The sequence below is a fragment of the Phacochoerus africanus genome, chromosome 15, assembly GCF_016906955.1.
Source record: "Phacochoerus africanus isolate WHEZ1 chromosome 15, ROS_Pafr_v1, whole genome shotgun sequence".
NCBI classification, from domain to species: domain Eukaryota; kingdom Metazoa; phylum Chordata; class Mammalia; order Artiodactyla; family Suidae; genus Phacochoerus; species Phacochoerus africanus.
Genome location: NC_062558.1, coordinates 31,216,780 through 31,230,510, shown reverse-complemented (window position 1 = coordinate 31,230,510; position 13,731 = coordinate 31,216,780). Strand labels below are relative to the sequence as shown.

Genomic DNA, 13,731 nt, shown 5'->3' with positions numbered 1-13,731 from the left:
CCCCCCTGCTTATCTTTAGAATGAGAGGGGAAAGATTTAATCTACACAAGGGGATCCATGAAATAAAAATCCACCCAGAACAGAACGCCTGCAACCTGTTCATGCTTGCCTTTGGGTGAAGTCACCTATTATCTAGCACAGAAAAATTAAAATCGTGAGAGCCAGACATGATTCCTAAACATAGGAGAACACTGGGGTTCCCCTGGTCTAGAAGGGGAGGTCCCCCACCTTAGGCCACAAAGGCAAATTATTTGCCTTCAACCAGCCCACATCATGGGGCGTAGAGACTGTCGGTTTCCTCTGTCCCACCCTCTGCATTTGGTTTCCGAGCAAAGCCGTGTTTTAGGACTCCTGAAAGGCTATTTTTAAATGGCCATAACCTTCTTAAGGAAGCTCGAAGGGATGTAAAGAATTAAGCTGTAGTGAGCTGACAAGGAGCCCTGGCATTTTATCTGGCTTCCAGCGCTCTCTCCCCAGTATCTTTTGTCTGTCTTGGCTCCTAAGACGTAAACAATTGGGCCTTGTAGCCAAGCCCTCTCCAAAGACCAGAAATCAAAGCAGATTAAATAGCCTGCTGCTGGTTCCAGCCGAGTCCCACCATCCCCTCCCCCCGCCCCCGCGGCCCCTTTTGGTCCACCTGCTTCAGGAAACCAGATGGGGTGCCCACTGAGACGACAGGGACACTGTGCATTGGGTGAGGGGGCCCTGCCATGCTCATCTCCACGTGGACTAAATATCCCACAGCAGCTCAGTGTGCTGCTTAGGGTTCCACTCCATTACCCTCCCTCTGGCCTCCGCTGGGGGAGGGGAGGAGCTGGGCTCCTAATGGAATGATGGGGCCCAAATCCACTGAGATGTATGATCCCAGATTCCCTGGGGGAGGGGAACAGCTGCCAAGGCTTTGGAAACTCCAGCCCTACTCTGGCTTTCAGGAATTGCCTGGAAAGTTGTGGGCCTGACTTCTTTTTCCTTTTCTATCCCACACCTACGCGTCCACTCACACTGGCCCATTCTTCAGGGCTGGCCAAAGAGCAGTTGGCTGGAGTCCCAGACAGCACTTGACCCAGACTCTAAGATGACCATTCGCACCCAAATGGTGCCTTTTTCTAGAAGGCCACGGGGCAGCATCCTCCAGACCAGGGCTGGGACTGGCCTCCCCCAGAGCAGGAAAGGAATGGTAGGTGGGTAACAGAAATGAGGCTCGAAAACACAGACCAGGACCCAGTCTCTGCAGATCTGGGTATCGCAGCAGCAGCAAACCCACCCATCTGAAGAGGTGCATTCACCCTTGTTAACACAGCTGCCCACTGAATATGGCTCAAAGTGGTCCCCAGGAGACCCTTGGCTGAGGTCCCTCAACATCGGGACCATTAAAAAGGTCAGAGGTCCATGTAGTGGCTGACTTTGAATCATGTATGTGATCCCATGCAGACCAAGGCCTGGAAACAAGACCAGGAAAGGAAGGGACCCAGGGCACAGAGTCTGCGTCTGTGAGAAGGTTCTCGAGGGTCAGGAAGGACCTGAGGATCAGGGCAGACGAAAAAAGTCACACCCCAGGCAAAAGCCCAAGAAGACCAGGTGTGGTCTCTCCATACAACAGAATACAATTAAGCCATAAAATGGAAACAAAGCACTAATGAATAACCACAACATAGATGAACCTTGAAGACATGATGCTAAGTGAAAGAACCTAGACACCAAAGGACATGTTATATGACTCCATTTACATAAAAAAAATCCAGAATAGGCAAATCCATAGAGACAGAAAGCAGATCAGTAACTGCTGGAGGCTGGGGGTGGGGAGTGGGAACGAATGCTATTGAGCAAGGGCTTTCTTTTTAGGGTGATGAGAATGTCAACACTGTGAATGTGCTATTTGCTACTGAATTGTGCACTCTGTGTATGTGGATTATATCTCTATTTAAAAAAAAAAAAAAGGAGAGATATTTGAATACCTACGAGAAAAAAGAAATAGGCCCCCGCCCTTTTTTTTAAGTGCCACACCTGCAGCATATGGAGGTTCCCAGGCTATGAGTCAAAGCAGAGCTGCAGCTGCCGGCCTACACCACAGCCACAGCCACAGCCACGCCAGATCTGAACCACGTCTGTGACCTACACCGAAGCTCACAGCAATACCAGATCCTTAACCAAGGCCACAGATCAAACTCACATCGCATACTAGTCGGGTTTGTAACCTGCTGAGCCACAATGGAAGTTCCAGAAATAGGTCCTTTTTGCCCCAGCTTCCAGCTCTCAGACCCATCCCAGATAATGGGGGCACTAGGTCAAGTTCTACCAGGAAAGAACCAGTGCTGTGGGGAGGAAACTCATCATGGAATGGAAGGGAACATAGCAGAGGGCCCAGGTCAGGTGTCTGGGCCGGGGTCTCTGGTCCTGGGGCAGGGGCTGGGGGAGACTCAACGTCTGAGAAACCATCAAGGAGAGAAGGGACCCCCCAGCCTCAGTTGCAAGCAGTCACCAAGACGGCGCTCAGAGACAGTACCCAGAGGACGCGCAGACAACAGCTTCCTCAGCTTCTCCATCACATCTGGGGTCCCTACATGGTCAAGGTCCCAGCCCCCCTCACCTCCCAACCACAACCACCATGAAATTCCCCACCCTCCCTCGCATCCCTTTATACACGTGGGAAGAAGGAAGAGGCAGGGTCCCTGACATCTCATGGGGCTTTCTCAAGAGCTACTTCCTCTTTGACAAGGGGCTTTTGGCTGCCGCCTGCCTGGAGATGAACAGAAACTCCCGAGGCTTTGGGTGGGGTAATCGGGGCACTCCCGACCCCAGAGAACCAGGACCCAGACAATGGCCTGAGGCAGGGAGCAAGAGGGCTGGAGGGCCAGGGAGGACTTGGTAATGACCTGTCCCATACACCCTGAGCACCCAACAGAGCCTGGCGGCCTAGGCATGGCCACAGGAGGAAAGGAAGCCGCCTTACCCGTGTTCTGTCCTCAATCTCGTAGATCCGCAGCTGCATGGGCACGTTGAAGCTGTGCAGGATATTTCCGCCGAATACCAGGGAGTCTACGGGGGTGTAGACTGCATGGATCCAGCCTGGGTGGGGAGGGCACAGAGAGGGTCAGAGCTGGATCCCGGGGGGGTCCTTCACCCTGCCAGTAGGAGGAGGGTACAGGTGGCCAGGGAGAGCAGCCAGGGACGGAGTGAGGATGTTCAGGCTGCCAGACACACAAAGCTGAGTTCCTGGCTGGCCTAGAGGACCTAGACCTGTAGCCCCACTGGACTAGTGCTGGCAGTGACCCCTGGCTAGCTCAAGTCAGGTGGGGGGCAGCTGAAGACCATCCCCCTTGTCCTGAAGACCTTGGTGACAAAGTGTTGCAGTGGACCTGGCTGCAGCAGCCAACAGAGAGACAGACCCAGTCCCTCTCCCCTGCCAGCCAGGGTGCTAGAAACCCCTCACTGGGGCTCATCACACATTCTCAAGCCTTTGCCTCATCATCCCACTCCTTAGCTGGGGCCAATCTCAGGAGGAGCCACAAAGGACTGCTTGGGGCCACAGCTAAGGAGTGATATCTTGCCAGAGCTGCAGGACCCAGACGCCTTCCTCTGCCCAAAGCCACCTCCTGCTATCAAAATCCTCCAAGGGAAGTTCCCATTGTGGCTCAGTGGTAATGAATCCAACCAGTATCCATGAGGACACGGGTTCAATCCCTGGCCTTAGTGGGTTTAGGAGCTGGCATTGCCATGAGCTGTGGTATGGGTGGCAGCTGCAGCTCATATCTGGCATGGCTGTGGCTGTGGTGTAGGCCAGCAGGTGCAGCTCCGATTCAACCCCTAGCCTGGGAACTTCCATATGCTGCAGGTGTGGCCCTAAAAATACAAGGAAAAAAAAAAAAACCCAACCTTCAAGGCCCATTTCCACATGGTCTCTGCAGTCATACCTGTACCCCCACGTCAGCTCTGCTCTACGGCTACAGACAAGTCTCTCTCCTGCTGACTGCAGCTTCTTAACAGCTTGGGGCATGGATTTTTCACCTCTCTGAGCTCCTAGCCCAAAGGCTGGCACAGCCATCACGAGAAGGATAAGTGAGGGCTACCCCTGTACCAGGCACTGGCCTGTGGGCTTTACAGGGCCCCATCTCAAGATCCCTAAAAGCTATATGCAACTTTACCCCCAACTTACAGATGAGAAGACTGAGGCACAGAAAAGTGAAGTCACGTACAGGGACTGGAACCCAGGGAATCACCCTCTGCTTGGTTATGAAAGCAAGCCACCTAGTTTCTTCAATGAGTCACTAACATATCTCAGACCTTCATGCGGCTCTTACTACAGCAATAAACAGTACAGAGCTAGGGGAGAGATGCCCATTTACAGATGCTGAAACTGAGGCTAAGAGAAACTAAGTCACCTGCTGAATGAAGTCACAGCTGGTGAGTGACAGTGCCTCTGTTTTTAACTGCTATGCTGCACTGCCAATGAATCAAGGATTTAGCACAGGCCTGGGAGTCCCAGGAGACAGGCCTGCAAATGCGTGAGGGAGGCAAGGAGAAATAAGAAAGACAAGGCAAAGACAAGAACAGGGAGAGGCAGAGGGACTCACAGTCAGAGAGGATCAGCAGAAGGGACAGGGGCAACCCAAGATCCTGAGCACAGGTCCCTCTTCTCTCCTCCCAATTTTGTGCCTCAGTCACTCAGAAGAAAATTACAGAGCCCTTCTGCCCACCATGGAGCGGAAGCAGTTCTGGCCTCTCTCCTCAGTAAGCTGAAACACAGCAGCCCTGAGTCACGGGCAGTCACGGACGGCCACGGCTGCCAGGAGCGGAGCTGCCACCTGAGGAGAGCCGGGAGGCTTCGAGGCCACTGCTGGCCTTCCTGTGGACACTATGGGCAGCTGGCCCTCCCCTGCTGGGGACAATAGGTGGTACAGACCTGGTGGTCCTCGGGGAAGGGGAGGGGAAAACCACCAGCCAAGGGCACAAAACAGAGGCCTTATGTAACCTGGTTCTGCTATGGGCGCCTCAGTCTCTGGCGGAGGCACATCAGAGGGAGCGAGTCACTCCACTGGGCAGGTGTGCCTTTGTGGAGTCTCCTGGGTGCCTTCCCCACCACCCTCCCCCACTCTGTGCAGCAGCCACCTTTAAAGTCCCAGTTTACACATCTGCTTCAGCCTCTCCGCCTCAGCTGTGTACCAGCTGATCTTCTCAACTGTCCATTTTTTTGTTTCTAGCAAAAGCAGAGCCATGCTGCCTGTGATCACTCTTGTTATGACCATCAGCACTATCTAAGCAGCATTTCCTAAGACTCGGACCTAGGATGGCTGGGGTGAAGCATGAATAGGGCAAGGATTCCTGGGTCCTGTTCCCAGGCTCCTGGCATGCCCACCTACCATGTTGTGAAAGCCCACATCCAGGGGCCTGGGTCTGACACTGTTCCCCAGAGCTAACTCACCATTTGAGTCAGGCAGGAGGCACTGACTGCTCCCCCTGCCCCCACCCCAGCTTCCACATGCCCTATGAAATGAAGGAGACCACTGCCTCCCTTGTGAGCAAGAACTCAACCTCTGTAAGCAACTGCCACTGATATTCAAGAGGGTTTTGTCAAGGAGTTTCCAGGCAGCTCAGTGGGTTAGGGGTCTGGCAATGTCAATGCTATGACAAGAGTTCAATTCTCAATCCCTGGCCCCAGAACTTCCACATTCAGGGGTATGGCTTTGAAAAGAACGGAGCCCACGTGAATCTGCATTTATCAGCCCCCGACTCTCCCTCCTCTCATATCTGGTGGAAACGCAGTCACACCTGACTTACACCTGCGAGAGGTGCTGTTACAAGGAGGGGGGCAGGGAATCTGTACTCCCAGACATTCGAGTGGTCCTAAAAGCTCCTCTCCTCTCCTTCCCAAGCTGATGCCTCCAAGGTGGTCAGGCAGCCTCGTCTGGATTACAGCCACTGCCGAGCCCCTCCCCCAGCCCTGCTCACATCTGCTGTTCCTTGAACACTTGCCTCCAGAAGAAACAGGGAGTGGAAATAACAGCGTTCCTAAGCTCCATCCGTCCCCACCCTCCCGATGGCTTCTCGTTCACAGCACCCCAGGAAGCATGAAAGAGCAGATCCCCAGGCTGGGGACTGAGCTGGGGAGGCTGGCATCTACTTCCTGCTTCACGTGTTACCTCCTGCAACACGAAGGCAGTAACAGAGGCTATTCAGGCCGAGCAGCAAGGGACAGATGCAGTCCTGGAAAAAGAGCAGGCGATGCACAAAGCCTCCTATTCTCAAAACAAAAAAAAAAGGGTTCCCATTGTGGCTCAGTGGTAATGAACCTGACTAGTATCTATGAGGATGCTGGTTTGATCCTTGCCCTCCTTCAGTGGGTTAAGGATCCACTGTTGCCATGAGCTGCAGTGTAGGTCACAGACATGGCTGGGATGTGGCGTTGATGCGGCTGTGGTGTTTCCACCAGATATGAGAGAAGGGAGAGTCTGGCACTGATGAATGTAGATTCGAGTGGACACCGTTCTTTTCAAAGCCTTGGCAGCTGCAGCTCTGATTCGACCCCTAGCCTGGGAACTTCCATGGCAATAGTACAGCCCTAAAAAGACAAAAAAAGAAAAGAAAAAAGAAATACCTGGGAATTTACCACAAAGCAAGGATGGGAAATACTTTCAGGCCCGCCCAAGCCACTGACCACACGGTTCTTCCCAGGCTCCTGTACTGATCACCACCATCCTAGCTGCTCCTTGGCTGGACATAAACTTGGGATGGAGGAAATTACGTTCTCCCCAACACTTTCCACGCTGCACTGTGGACACTTAAGTGAGCACAGAATTCCCCCAAGGTCACGCAACCAACAAGAAGGACCAGATGCTAAGTGGACTGACTCCCAGGATGACAGCGAACCAGGTGGGACTCCGAAACTAGGCAAGGTTCTCACCCTGCCCTGTCACTTATTAACTGTGTGACCCTGGGTTAGTGTGTTCACCTCTCTGGGCTGAGGAGCCTTCACTTAAAAAAGGAGTTCTTGGAGTTCCCATCATGGCTCAGTGGTTAACAAATCTGACTAGGAACCATGAGGTTGCAGGTTCGATCCCTGGCCTTGCTCAGTGGGTTAAGGATCTGGCGTTGCCGTGAGCTGTGGTGTAGGTTGCAGACACGGCTCAGATCCCGCATTGCTGTGGTTCTGGCATAGGCTGGTGGCTACAGCTCCGATTCAACGACCCCTAGCCTGGGAACCTCCATAGGCCAGGGGAGTACCCAAGAAATGGCAAAAAGACAAAAATAAAAAGGAGTTCTTATCGTGGCTCAGTGGTTAACGAACCTGACTAGTATCCATAAGGACATGGATTCAATCCCCGGCCTTGCTCAGTGGGTTAAGGATCCAGTGTTGCCATGGCTGTGCTGTAGGCAGGCAGCTACAGCTCCGGATTCAACCCTTAGCCTGGGAACCTCCATAATCGGCGGGTTCGGCCCTAAAAAGACAAAAAAATAGGAGTTCCCGTCGTGGCGCAGCAGCAGCAAATCCGACTAGGAACTATGAGGTTGCACGTTCAATCTCTGGCCTTGCTCAGTGGGTTGAGGATCCAGCGTTGCGTGAGCTGTGCTCTAAGTCGCCTACGTGGCTCGGATCCCGTGTGGCTGTGGCTGTGGCTGGCAGTTGTAGCTCCAATTAGACCCCTAGCCTGGGAACCTCCATATGCCATGGGTATGACCCTAAAAAGACAAAAAGACCAAAAAAAAGAAAAAGAAAAAGGAGGAGGTGGTGGTGTGAGAGAATGTTTCTTTACATTCTTCCAGAAAAAGTAAGTAATATACATAAAATAATCATTGCTCAGTAACGCAAGTTCCAACAACTATTAACTAGCGTTCCCCTGGGCAGGTAAAGCCAGAGAGGGAATTGGCCATAGGTCAAGCCAAGGGAAAGAAAAAGATGTCACCAGGTCCATTGCTGAGTTCCAATCTCATCTTTCCTTACTCTTAATTTAATGATCAGGCTGAATCTTGGCGAGTCCCAGGCCACCCCTGACCCTGACTCTATGTGACCTGGAGAGGCCACTGTATTCCCACTTCCTCCACCTTGTCAAGAGCTGGCCAGCTCAGCACAACAAACCCAAGACACTTCTCCCCTTTGTCCAAATCATTTTATGGCTCAATCACCTTCAACAGTCTTGTCTTTTTTTTTTTTTTTGGCTTTTGTCTTTTTTTGTTGTTGTTGTTGTTGTTGTTGTTGCTATTTCTTGGGCCACTCCCACGGCATATGGAGATTCCCAGACTAGGGGTTGAATGGGAGCTGTAGCCACCGGCCTACGCCAGAGCCACAGCAACGCGGGATCCGAGCCACGTCTGCCACCTACACCACAGCTCACGGCAACGCTGGATCATTAACCCACTGAGCAAGGGCAGGGACCGAACCCGCAACCTCATGGTTCCTAGTCGGATTCGTTAACCACTGCGCCACGACGGGAACTCCTCTTTTTTTTTTTTCCATTTCTTTTTATGGCCACATCTGCGGCATATGGAAGTCCTGGGGCTAGAGGTTGAATTGGACCTGCAGCTGCAGGACTACACCACAGCTATGGCAATGCCTGATCCAAGCTGCATTAGTGACCCCCACTGCAGCTTACGGCAACACCTGATCATTAACCCACTGAGTGAGTCCGGGGATCAAACCTCCATCCTCACAGAGACTGTGTCAGGTTCTTAACCAGCTGAGCCACAAGGGGAACTCCTCGACAGTCTTCCTTTCTCAGGTAGCTTTCCTGGACTGATGCCTAAAGAACCACCTAACCCTGCAGCAAAGGCAGCACCCAACCCTTTTATCCCAAGATGTAGGAAGAAGATACCCTGACTCTCACAAAAACACTGTGATATTTAAAATCTTCCTATTCCAAGAGTTCCTGTCATGGCTCAGTGGTAATGAACCCAGATAGTTGCTGTGCTTGTGGTGTAGGTGGGCAGCTGTAGCTCCGATTAGACTCCTAGCCTGAGAACTTCCATATGCCACAGGTACAGACTTAAAAAGTAAAATAAAAAAGTATAGGAGTTCCTGTCATGGCTCAGTGGTTAATGAATCCAACTAGGAACCATGAGGTTGCAGGTTCGATCCCAGCATTGCTGTGAGCTGTGGTGTAGGTCGCAGACACAGCTTGGATCCCATGTTGCTGTGGCTCTGGTGTAGGCCGGCAGCTACAGCTCCAATTAGACCCCTAGCCTGGGAACCTCCATGTGCCGCAGGAGCGGCCCAAGAAATGGCAAAAAGACAAAAAATTTTTTAAAAAATTTTAAATAAAATAAAAAAGTTTAAAAAAATAAAAGAGGAGTTCCCGTCGTGGCGCAGTGGTTAACGAATCCGACTAGGAACCATGAGGTTGCGGGTTCGGTCCCTGCCCTTGCTCAGCGGGTTAACGATCCAGCGTTGCCGTGAGCTGTGGTGTAGGTCGCAGACGCGGCTCGGATCCCGCGTTGCTGTGGCTCTGGCGTAGGCTGGTGGCTACAGTTCTGATTAGACCCCTAGCCTGGGAATCTCCATATGCCGCAGGAGCGGCCCAAGAAATGGCAAAAAGACAAAAATAAAATAAAATAAAATAAAAGAGTCTAATCTTCCCATCCTATCAGCACCCATGAGCTTTCACAGAGCAGAAAGGGAGGCCAGAGGCCAGCGTGAAGCAAGACACATGCCCAAGGTCACAATGGGGGGACGAAAACCCAGCTCAGAGGTGGGAAAGGTCAGAATTAGACCCTCATTCCCCTTCTGAAAAGCTCATATGCAGGAGGCTGGATTTCCCAAGGCTCTCTTCCCAAAGCCACATCCCAACTCCCACAAATCTCACATGTAAGTCTGGGTCAGGGGGTATGATGCTGGCAAGAACCCCTGGGCACTCCTGAGGACCCAAGATGCTCATCTCATTCAGTGACTCTAACACTCTGGTCCTTAGTTTTCACTGGTTGGGAATGAGAAAAATAAAGGTGGCGTAGATTTTCATAAAGTCAAAATACCAAATTTTTTTTTCTTTTTTTTTACAGCCTTACATATAGCGTATGGAAATTTCAGGGCTATGGGTCAAGTCAGAGCTGCAGCTTGCAGCCTATACCACAGCCATAGCAACAACGAATCCAAGCCGCATCTTCGACCTACACCATAGCTTGGAGGCCAAGGATTGATCCAACATCCTCATGGACACTATGTCAGATTCTTAACCTGTTGAACCACAGTGGGAACGCCTCAAAGCTATCAAATTTAAAGTAGGGACTGCCTTTTATTCTGGAATTATGTACTTGCAACTCTTTTTTTTTTGTTTTTTTGTCTTTTTAAGGGCTGTACCCGCAGCACATGGAGGTTCCCAGGCTAGGGGTCAAATGGGAGCTGCAGCTGCTGGCCTACACCACAGCCACAGCAATGTGGGATCCGAGCTGCGTTTGGGACCTACACCACAGCTTACGGTAACGCCAAATCCTTAACCCAATGAGCGAGGCCAGAGATCGAACCCCCAACCTCACGGTTCCTAGTCAGATTCACTTCCACTGTGCCACAACGGAAACTCCTACTTCCAACTTTTTTAGTGTCAGAATAGTCTTCCTTTCATGAAACACCAGCAACAGTAGCAGACAGGTTGTTTTTTTTTTAATTAATGCCCATCTTTAGCAACACTACAAGTTATTAACCCTATTATCAGTTCCAAAGTTTTTTTTTAAGCTTCCTTTTTTTTTTTTTTTTTTGGCTGTGCCTGTGGCACGTGGAAGTTCCCGGGCCATGGATCAAACCCATGTTAACAGCAGTGACAACACCAGATCCTTAACCCCCTGAGCCACCAGGGAACTCATTAAGTTTGTTTTTAAATTTCACTAGTTAATGAAACCAATGCCTGGGAACCACAGGCCCACCCTGCCTCTGAGAAGGCAACAAATTCCAACTGTCTCTTATTTTCTTCCCCCAAACCCAGAAAAAAAAATCCTGGTGTCTCACTCAAGACCCGTAGGACCATAATGTATCTACTGGGGTCTAAATAGAGTCCTGCCAGCTGCAGGTCAAATCCTCAGCTCCTCTTCGGCCTTCCACAGTCACACCCCTACTGTGGCTTAGATGTTGCTTCTTGAGACCCCTTCCAAACTCGCTTAAGCCACCGAAATTAACATCCCTTCATCCCAGACTGGAGGAAAGCAATGAGCCACCTCCTAGGTCTACAAAAAGCCCTGAGAGAAAAAGGCCGGTCGTCCCAAGGATGTCAGGAGGCCTGTGCTCAAGGGACTTAATTGGGAGCAATCATGAAGGTCCCAGAGTTCAGCCCCCCACTGCCCCCAATGAAGTGACTGGACAACTGAGGCAGGAAGAGACCATTTGCCCAAAGTCACAAAGACGGCAGCCCAGCCACGAGCACTCCAGAGTTTCTTAGAATCCACCAGGGCCAATCCTCCAGCACCTGGAAAGTGGCCTTGAGCACACTGTAGGGGACCACCACCCTCCCTCTCTTCACCACATCTGCCAGGCGTGCACCATACACACAGCCCACCAACAACAAGTCCTGCGCATCCTTCCTCTCCCAGAGCCCTGGGGCCCTACAAACAAAGTCACCCCCACTCACCCTGCCGTCTCCAAATCCCACATTTCCCCTAACAGTTAAGATTCCATGTTCTGCCCAACTTTCTAGAAAAAACAGGTGTGCAGATCCCCTTCCCACATTGAGAACTGCTACCACAACCACCCCCTCTCCCTTCACTTGACACTAGAGCTGGATGTCCAGACCCAAGGCCAACTCCAGTCAGAAACACAATCCAATGGATCTTAGTAGCCTCAAAAGATACCCCTATCCTAAGATCCAAGCCTCCACTGGTGACAAAGTCCTTGCAGGCTCCTTGGCATGACTATACATAGCCTCTACTTGTCTACCTCCAGTGACGGGGAGCTCAGTGCCTAGCAGAGCAAGTCATTCCAATACCACTTGGTTACAGTGCATATTCCGGGAGACGATCTTTCCCATGGCTGACCGCCATTACCACAGACCTTCACTTCCAGACTAAAACAGCCCAACTCCTTCAAATGCATCTCACCTGACGTAGCATCCAGACTCCTCTCTCTCCAGGTTGACTTACCCTCCAACAATCCCCTACATGTAACAGGACACCCTCCCTCCATACAATGGGACTGTCACCTCCATCCTGGGTAAAATGCTGCCATTAATGCGGCCCCCTGAGATTCCTAGGTCATCTGCCACATTCAGTGACTCAGCCTGGAAATGGCCAAAAGCCCTCATTGGATCAATGAGGAGCTGAAGGCAAACAGGTTTTGTCTCACTCAGTCCTCACAACCACCCTGGGAAGTCTTCCATTTTACAGATAAGAATACTGAGGCCTGGAGAAGTTAACTCATTTCCAGGAAGTCACAACTTGTCAGCAGCAGAACAGGAATTTGAACTAGGGCGGGGCATTCTGGCCCCAGGGCCCCCCCTCTCTCTCAATTACTGCCCTCGGTCTAGAATTAATCTTGAGGGAAAAGGTGGGGAGTCCCAGGGCAGGAACTGACCTTGATCCCAATTACATTTTATCTTGTTTTACAGAAAGGAGGCTGCCCATGGTCCATTCCCCTCTACTCAGGCTTTCAGGGTCAGTAAGCCCAACCTCCACCCCAGCCCAGGGGTCAGCCCTTCCCCTGGGCCTCCCCTCCCCCTCTCCCCTCCCAGTCCTCAGGGTAAACCGGCCCTATCCCACCCTCCACAGAACCACCACCATCCTCTCACTCAGAAATCTCAGCAGGATGTCTTGGGGAAGGCAGTCAAACTTCCCCTAAGGGAGGGCCCTAGGCTTTCTCCCAGGTGACAATTCTAGCCCACAGCCAAGGAGATACCAGTGCCATGGGAAAGGCTGTTTTTTTGCCTGCAGCCGGAGGCTTGCTTCTCTCTGAGACTAACAAAGGCCAGGAGACCCAGAAAAACCCCATCCCTGGGCCTAACCCCCTGGCTGAGGCCACAGGGGAGGCAGGAGGATGCTGGAAGAGTGAGAGCCCAGCGCCCGCCTCACAGGAACCTACCGGAAGGGATGAAAAATGTGTAGCCCTGCTTCAGCTCAATTCTTTGGCATCGTTCCACACGGTCTCCCAGGAAGATGTCACTCTGTTTGCCTGAGAGCACCCACTCCTCGTACAGCGCTAAGTTGTGCAAGGTTGGAGGAATCAGCCAAAATATCTTAGGAGGAAAAGAAAGGGATGAGTTAAAGATCCAGGCCCACGGCTCTGATTTCTTCCAGGCTCTGCCACAACCCAGGAAACGGCCCACCTGCCTGGAAACAGGGAGGACCTGTCCCCAGGGACCCCCACAGGATCAAAGGGTCTCTGGGGTGGCAAGGAGGGTTGTGCCGCCCTTCTGGGACACTGCTTGCTGGCTTTTAGAGAATCTCCATTCCAGCTGAAACACCAGGGTGGGAAGACTTCCTGGACTGGCTGGAACATTCTTTCTCCTGAGCCATGGGCTGGTAGGGGAAGGAGAGGAAGGGGAATTTCCTTAAGTTGTAGGATAAAATGGCCCAATAAATAAACCCAGCTTGTGCTCACTGAGGAGAAGGAGGAAAAAACATCTGGAACCAAGTGGGATGGCTTCCTACCCAGAATTCTTCTAACACGTTTGGTTAAGACAAATGCACACACAAACCCAGACCCAGACAAGGAGGGTGGCACACACTTAAGGACCGCCAGGTCCCCACAGGGATGAGCACACAGGAGCTGACACAGCAGGAGCATCCTGAATACTTGTCTTGCCTCCTTTCTCTGGTTGATGTCTGTCC

The 13,731-nt window shown here is 51.7% G+C and overlaps 1 protein-coding gene across 11 annotated transcripts in view; it reads right to left on the bottom strand.

The window, feature by feature from the left end:
- KDM2B (lysine demethylase 2B) overlaps nt 1–13,731 on the bottom strand; it is a 143,750-nt gene that overhangs the window by 81,681 nt on the left and 48,338 nt on the right. For all 11 annotated transcript variants that reach the window (XM_047761667.1, XM_047761666.1, XM_047761661.1 and 8 more), the window contains 2 exons: nt 12,983–13,136; nt 2,951–3,066 (listed from right to left, as the gene is read on the bottom strand). In XM_047761667.1, the coding sequence (XP_047617623.1) occupies nt 2,951–3,066; nt 12,983–13,136 (270 nt within the window). The remainder of the gene's footprint in view (nt 1–2,950; nt 3,067–12,982; nt 13,137–13,731) is intronic.